We start from the raw sequence: 7,779 nt of genomic DNA, 5'->3' as shown, positions 1-7,779 counted from the left end.
ATGTTGCCCCAGGTTCAGTGTTAAATTCTGTCCTCTTTGTTCTCAATCTTTTAGAGCCCGTTCTCATGTGTATTCTTCCAGTGATTGTCATTAACATTACAATTGAGCAAAATCTTGCAGTTCTTTTGGAGAACAAATGTTTTACTTTTTAGTCAGACTTTGTAACTGCCTGCCTACCCTTCCTTTTCCCCTCTATTACCTGGAGCATGCTAAAGTGTGACTTTGGTAATTGGTCTAGGGTTAATAAGTGGGGGTTGAAGTGGATCTTGAAGAAAATAAACATCCCTTACATGGCAAGTTTCCAAGGTGAGGTTACTATAGGGTCTTCAAGCAAAGCAAGGGTAATTCCTCTGACATGCATTGCTAGACTGCTTTAATTACAAAAGGAGTTTAAAGTTCTTAGCCTTATTTATCCAAGTCCACATACATTTTTGTCATGCCCAGTGTTGAGGTCTTACTGTTTTGCCATCATTGCTCTAAGCTTTATTTGGTGAGACTTGATAATCTGTGAATACATTTTATATAGTAATTCTCTTATGTACACAATTAACTTTTAGATCTGACTTACAGCTTTAACAATGTAAGAGAATTTTTCAGGACCACCACAGAAGATCATTGATTTTCTGTCACTAGCTGAATACTTAAAATCTCAAATTGTCATAAATTCTCCTATGCAGTTAGAAATAGCCACACCACTCCCAGCCCTTTTAGTGATGAATACAACAAGGGTCAAGAGCAACAGCCCCTTGGTTCACAGATACATAAGGAAAACTATTATTTAAATAAATACTCTATCTCAAAGCAAAGGGAACAAGATAAACTAGCAAGTTGGAACAAATAGCCATCTATAGCAAAATAAAGTTGGATTCATACTTGGCTATACATATATACAGTATATACAGCATTAATTTTTTAAAAATGCAAACCATGAGAGCAATAGAGAAAATTACAGGAAAAATTTAATGGAAAAGACTTTTCTAACTAGAAATCAAAACCCAGAAGTCATAATAGAAGAGACTGATAAATAAAAACTATACAAACTTTTATAACTTCTGTTTGCATTTAGAAAATACAAGAAAAAGCTAAAGACAAATAAAGAACTGGGAAAATGTTGTCAATTCACAATGAAAAAGTGTCAATCTTTCTAAAATATAAAAATGTAGAAATTCACAAAAAGGTAGAAAAATGAGCAAAGAATATGAACAACTGACAAAAAATAAATTCAAATGGCTCTTAAATATATGAAAAGATATTTGACTCCTAATGCCACCTAATGGGTGGGACTCTTTAATCTCAATTTCCTATACTCACTGTCTGTTATTACCAATATTCTTAAAATACATGTGCAAATGATATGGGGCATTTGCTTGAGTCATCAAATCAAATGTTTTCCCTCTGACAGGGCAGCACCTCCAGTTAAAGCAAAACCTTAAAGACTCCAGCTTATATGTTAAGTTGGTGAAATACAGGGTTAGCCTAAAAGTTCATTTGTTTTTTTTCCTTAAGATGGCTCTAGTAGCACTTTGTTATCTTTAATTTTATTCACAATTTTGTTAGATTGTATTGTGACAGCTGTCATATCAGTGTGCATTTTAAAAAGCACATTAAAATTGGCGAATTTTTAAAAGATGTATTTGTTTATTTATTTTTAGAGAGTGGGGAGGGGAGGGAGAGAAACATCAATGTGTGGTTGCCTCTCATTCGTCCCCTACTAGGGACCTGGCCTGTAACCCAGGCATGTGCTCTGACTGGGAATCAAGCTGGTGACCCTTTGGTTCACAAGCCAGAGCTCAATTTACTGAGCCACACCAGCCAGGGCAAAACTGGTGAATTTTTGTGTAGCCATTTTAATATTGAAGATGGAAGAAAATATAAAACATTTTTGACATATTATGCTTTTTATTTCAAGAAAGGTAAAAATGCAACTGAAATGCAACAAAAGATTTGTGCAGAGTGTGGAGAAGGTGCTGTGACCGATCAAATGTGTCAAAAGTGATGTGTAAAATCTCATGCTGGAGACTTCTCATTGGATGATGCTCCACAGTTGGGTAGACCAGTTGAAGGTGATAGTGATCAAATTAAGACATTAATTGAGAATGATCAATGTTACACCTCATGAGAAATAGCCAACATACCCAAAATATCCAAATCAATAAAGTTACTGGTGAACATTTAAAATATGTCTTTTATTTTATGGAAAACAACATGGACTTTTTGGCCAAACCAATGCTAGAGAGTGCCAGTATAGTTTGAGTTATTGTTTTATGCATCTATATGCTATGTGTTTTAAACCATAAAACCAGAAGTAGGGTATACAAGTAATATGAATCTGATCAAATGTGTTGTCTTTGAAATGGGTACACATTATTATAAAAGCATTATAAATAAGATAGCACTCGTATTTTAACCCTAAAATGTTACACACAAATACATATTCTGAGGTCAAACAAAATAGTAATGGGCACAACTAGAGTATCCTCAGTGCTCAGTCCTCCACATGACAGGGTGATAGAGATAGAAGTCAAGTAGCTGCCTTTTCCAGAAAATCAAAAACCACTAGTATTGTACCTGAATGATCCTAATTAATAGTCAATATTTTGAGGCTAAAATTACTCATATTTGTTAGCTGTCTATACTTTAAATTTACAGTTGTTTGTAAGCTCCATAACCTGCATTTGTACAAAATGAACCACAGTTCAGGGGTACTTCTCAAGTGTTTAGAGATGGTAATGATGCCACATCTCCAAATTAAATTTTAGCTTAATTTTCCAAGGAATTTATTCCTTCTTGAAGTTTCTGGTCAACAGCTTGCCTAGACCGATTAATTGAAAATATGCCAAGCTTAAAAGGAGAAAGACTGTGCGAATCCAACAAATTCCTATTTGCATTTTAAAGTCTTTCAATCATCACTTCACACAATGAAATCACTGGCCTCCATTAGTGAATTCTTAGGCAGTTCTACCCTAGAGCAGAACTCTCCTTGACCTGGATCACAGCTGAAAAAGGAGATAGACAAAGACAGCTGCATCATATCCTAAGTGTCAGACACATACCATTCTTCACTGTTCAGCTGAAAGTCAATTCGTCATCAGTGATATTCAAAATGAGAACTCTGCTGACATGCCAACTACAATGGAGGCAATGTATATGATTTTAATTGACTGTAGGAATTTGAGGAAATGGATTTTTTGTACTGCTTAACTGCACTGGCTCAGAAGGAAAGATAGCTCTTTGATTGACATCATCCTGGTCAGTGTAGCCATCTCCAGAATCTGTTTGTTGTGTGTAATATTTTTATATGGCTTTGTTATGCTGCTCTCTTCAGATACATATGCCCAAGGTGAGCTAATGAACACTTTGAATGTTTTATGTGTTCATTCACATCATTCAAGTGTCTGGTTTACCTCTCACCTAAAAGTCTTCTATTTACTCAGGATAGTGGATATATCCCACTCATTTTTCCTCTGGCTGAAGCTAAAGTTCAATAGTCATCCTTGGGATTCTTCTGATTTTCTTTCTTATTTCTTTAATTATTAGTGCTTCATTGACTGAGGACTCCTGCTGTCACTTCAAGGTCAATTCTGAAGAAAATATAACTTGGAAATTCAAAGTGAGTAAAATCCCAAATCCTTTCAAAGAGATTACCCAGAATATGGGGGCTATAGGTCCCTTTATTCTTTGCCTGATCTCATTTCTCTTGTTACTTTGCTCCCTCTTAAGACACTAGGCAGATGAAACTTCATGCCTCAGTGTACAGGGCTCCATCACAGAGGCCTACTTGTGAATCCTATAAGGCAGTGATCATCTTTCTGCTGCTTTTTATTATGTACCATACAGTCTTTCTTGTCATAACCATAGCTTTCTGATTCCTCAGAGAAAATTTGTTGTGATGTTTGGTTGCATAATTACTGTCATTTTTCCATGACATTTTTCCGTAGATGAGGGCATCCATTCATCCTGATAATGGAAACAGTAAGCTGAGGAGGCTTTTCTTTTTTTAAAGACTTTATTTACTTATTTTTAGACAGAAGGGTAAGGGAGGGAGGAAGAGAGGGAGAGAAACATTAATGTGTGGTTGCTCCTCACACATCCCCTACTGGGGAGCTGGCCCCAAACCTAGGCATGTTCCCTAACTGGGAACTGAGCAGTCAACCCTTTTGTTTGCAGGCTGGCACTCAGTCCACTAAGCCACACCACATAGGGTGAGGCTTATCTGAAGGTGCTAAAGATTGTGAAAGATTTTCACAAAAGAAGACAATCTTTTGTTCCATTGAGAATCCTGAATATAAGGAGTAAAATGTCAACAAATACTTTTTTCTCCCAATTGATGGTATTCATTTTTTATTATATACTGTTAGAAATAATAGCTATCATTATTTTAAATTTTTCTTTGTGTCTCTTCACATTTTGTCTTGTTTTATTTTGAATCCATCATCAAACCACAGGCGTTTCTTTGTCTTTTCAAAATAATGAAGCCTGAATCCCATGTAACATTGACTACGCAGAGAAAGGTCCTGTTTCCTCCTGCCATGTACAGGTAAACACTTTGAACTCAATAACAGAAGAATTTCAAGCCAACGCACTGTGGGGGAAAAAATTTAAAACACACCAGTCCTTCCTATAAAATCAATCATGCAAAAAAACTGCCCAATCTGCCTGAACAAATTCAAAACGAAAATAGTTTTGCATAGTTAGGAATGTGTAAACCAAAACAACCTTGAGGAAATTGAACCCTAAATAAGTAAGTAAATCCTAAGTAAACCCTAGATGGTGATGCCAATTTAAGGAGCCAATTCTCAAACATTTTTTGAAATGTTCTCTCTACCCTTCTAGATTTAACAATCTTTGACATGATTTTTTTCCTTAGCATCATTCTCTGTTTTATTTCATTTCAGTCAATATTTTATGAATAATTACTTTTATTAAATTATTAATTTCATGCTTTCCTATTATGCATCATACACAGGTAAGAAACAGGGGAAATGCTACATATGGTGTTTACAGTATAAAATTACTTAAATACAAGAAGAGAAATTCTCATTTGTGTGATTTGTAAACCTAGATTCAAATTTATTGTGAGCCATCATGTTTCCCAAGCATAAATTAAATTTGATAGTAGAATTGGTTTTATTTCCTAGAATTATTGTTTTTATTTAAAAATATTTAAAAGTGATTGTCCATCTAAAGAAATGACTAAAGTGCAGAATGTGAGCTCATAAATCTTATAAAAAGTGTTAATCGTAACTTGACACTTTAAGTGTTAAGAATAACTTAAAGTGTGAATTTCTTAGTTTTAAATGAAAATGTTTATTATCCAAGAGAGATTACAGAAAGTAAATTGTTATGGACAGCATTTTCCATATTAAATAAAACTAAAGATAAATCTCTAAATGGCATCTTTTATTATAATAAACATAGAAAGTAAATTCTTAGCTATTTGTAATTCAGTTTGTATCATATCCTTCCCTAATTAACCACTTATATGAAAACTAAAAATCTTAAAGGCAACAAGGGAGAAACAACTAGTAACATGCAAAGGAGCTCTGATAAGGCTATCAGCTGATTTCTCAACAGAAACACTATAAAACATTGGCATGAAATATTCCAAGTAATGAAAAGCAAGGATCTGCAGCAAAGACTACACTATCTAACAAGGCTCTATTTAAAATGGAAGGCAAAATGAAGAGCTTCCTAGACAAAAGAGGGCTAAAAGAGTACGTCTCCAGCAATCTAGTACTGCAAGAGATGCTAAAGGCTCTTCTTTAAGAAGAAGAAGTATATAGAGAGAAAAATGGCAATGAACAAGTACCTATCAATAATAACCATAAATGTAAATGGATTAAATGCTCCAATCAAAATATACAGTGTAGCTGAATGGATAAGAAAATATCATCTGCGTATATGCTGTCTATAAGAGACCCACCTTAGAACAAAAGATGTACACGGGCTGAAAGTGAAGGGATAGGAAAAAAACATTTCATGCAAATGGAAATAAAAAAAAAAGCTGGGATATTAATACTTATATGAGAACAAATAGACTTCAAATCAAAGGCCTGAAGAAGGTCACTAAATAAGGGAGTAGTCCACGAAGAGGATAGAACTCTTGCAAACATATATGCATCCAATGTAGGTGCACCTAAATAAAAAAGTAAATATTGGAGGACTTTAAGAAAGAGATAGACCACAATACAATCACTATAGGGGATTTTAACACCCCACTTTCAACAAAAGATAGATCTTCCAATTAAAAAAATCAACAAAATATTGCAGAACTGAGTGGCACTCTAGATCAAATGAACTTAACCGATATTCTAGAGCATTTTACCCAAAAGAAACAAAATATACATTCTTCTAAAGTGCACATGGATCATTCAAAGACAGACCACATGATAGGACACAAATCAAGCATTAACAAACTCAAGAAAACTGAAATCATTAAGTAAAAATAGCCTCTTCAATAAATGGTGTTAGGAGAAGTCAATAGGTACATGCAAAACAATAAAACAAGACCACTGACTCATACCATACACCAGAATAAACTCAAAATAGATAAGAGACTTGAACATAGTCATGATACCATAGAAGTCCTAGCAGAAAACATAGGCAGTAAAATTTCAGATACCCTACTAAACAATATTTTTGCTGATATATCTCCTAGAGTAAGGGAAATAAAGAAAAAAATAACCAAATGGATCTACATCAAATTAAAAGCTTCTGCATAGCTAAAGTAACCATCATCAAAATGAAATGGTGACTGACCATATGGGAAAACATATTTTCCAATGATACCTCGGATGAGGGTTTGATCTCCAAAATACATACAGAACCCATACAACTGAACAACAGAAAGACAAACAATCCAAATTTAAAATGGGCAAAAGACCTGAACAAACACTTCCCCAAGGAGGACATACAGAGGGCCCATAGGCATATGAAAAGATGCTCAACATCACTAACCATCATAGAGGTGCAAATTAAAACCACAATGAGATACCACCTCACACAGGTCAGAATGGTCATCAACAAACAACAAGTGTGGGTAAGGATGTGGGAAAAAGGGAACCCCAGTGCACTGTTGGTGGGAATACAGACTGGTGCAAACACTGTGGAAAACAGTTTGGAATTTCCTCAAAAAACTAAAAACAGAACTGCCTTTTGACTCAGCCATTCTGCTGGGATTGTAGCCTAAAAATGCAGAAATGCCAGTTCAAAAGAATTTATGCACTCTTATGTTCATAGTAGCCTTGTTTACAATAGCCAAATGCTGAAAACAGTCCAAGTGCCCATCAGTAAATGAGTGGATCCAAAAACTGTGGTACATTTATGCAATGGAATACTATGCAGCAGAAAGAAAGAAGGAACTCCTACCTTTTATGACAGCATGGCTGGAACTGGAGAGCATTATGCTAAGTGAAATAAGCCAGGTTGTGAAAGACAAATACCATATGATCTCACCTTTAAGTGGAACCTACTCAACAAAACAAACAAGCAAGCAAAATAGAACCAGAGACATGGAAATATGGAAGAGACTGACAGATGCCAGAGGAAAGGGAGGAGGGAAGGGATGATGGAAAGAATGGGAAGGGATTAGTCAAGGAACTTGTATGAATGACCCATGGACATGGACAATGGTGTGGGGACAGACTGTGTACTCTGGGGTGGCAGCTGGACAGAGGAGGAAAGAGGGCAAAATTTGGGGCAAATGTAATAAACAAGAATAAAAAAAACAAAAAAGAAAAAAAAGAAAGTTTGAGAGAATTGCATTCCCAAAGAAGGTAT

General features: G+C 35.1%; 1 protein-coding gene across 1 annotated transcript; it reads left to right on the top strand.

The window, feature by feature from the left end:
* Nucleotides 1–3,120: 3,120 nt before the first annotated feature.
* TAS2R9 (taste 2 receptor member 9) lies at nucleotides 3,121–3,925 on the top strand. The gene is given in 6 exon segments (XM_053662161.1): nucleotides 3,121–3,155; nucleotides 3,157–3,203; nucleotides 3,206–3,485; nucleotides 3,487–3,723; nucleotides 3,725–3,852; nucleotides 3,855–3,925. Coding segments are annotated over 6 exon segments (798 nt in total).
* The last annotated feature ends 3,854 nt before the right edge of the window (nucleotides 3,926–7,779 follow it).

The sequence above is a fragment of the Artibeus jamaicensis genome, unplaced genomic scaffold (genome assembly GCF_021234435.1).
Source record: "Artibeus jamaicensis isolate MK-2021 breed Jamaican fruit bat unplaced genomic scaffold, CSHL_Jam_final contig_233, whole genome shotgun sequence".
Lineage (NCBI taxonomy): Eukaryota > Metazoa > Chordata > Mammalia > Chiroptera > Phyllostomidae > Artibeus > Artibeus jamaicensis.
The sequence above is the reverse complement of the archived record's forward strand: the minus strand, read 5'-3'. Positions and strand labels throughout refer to the sequence as shown.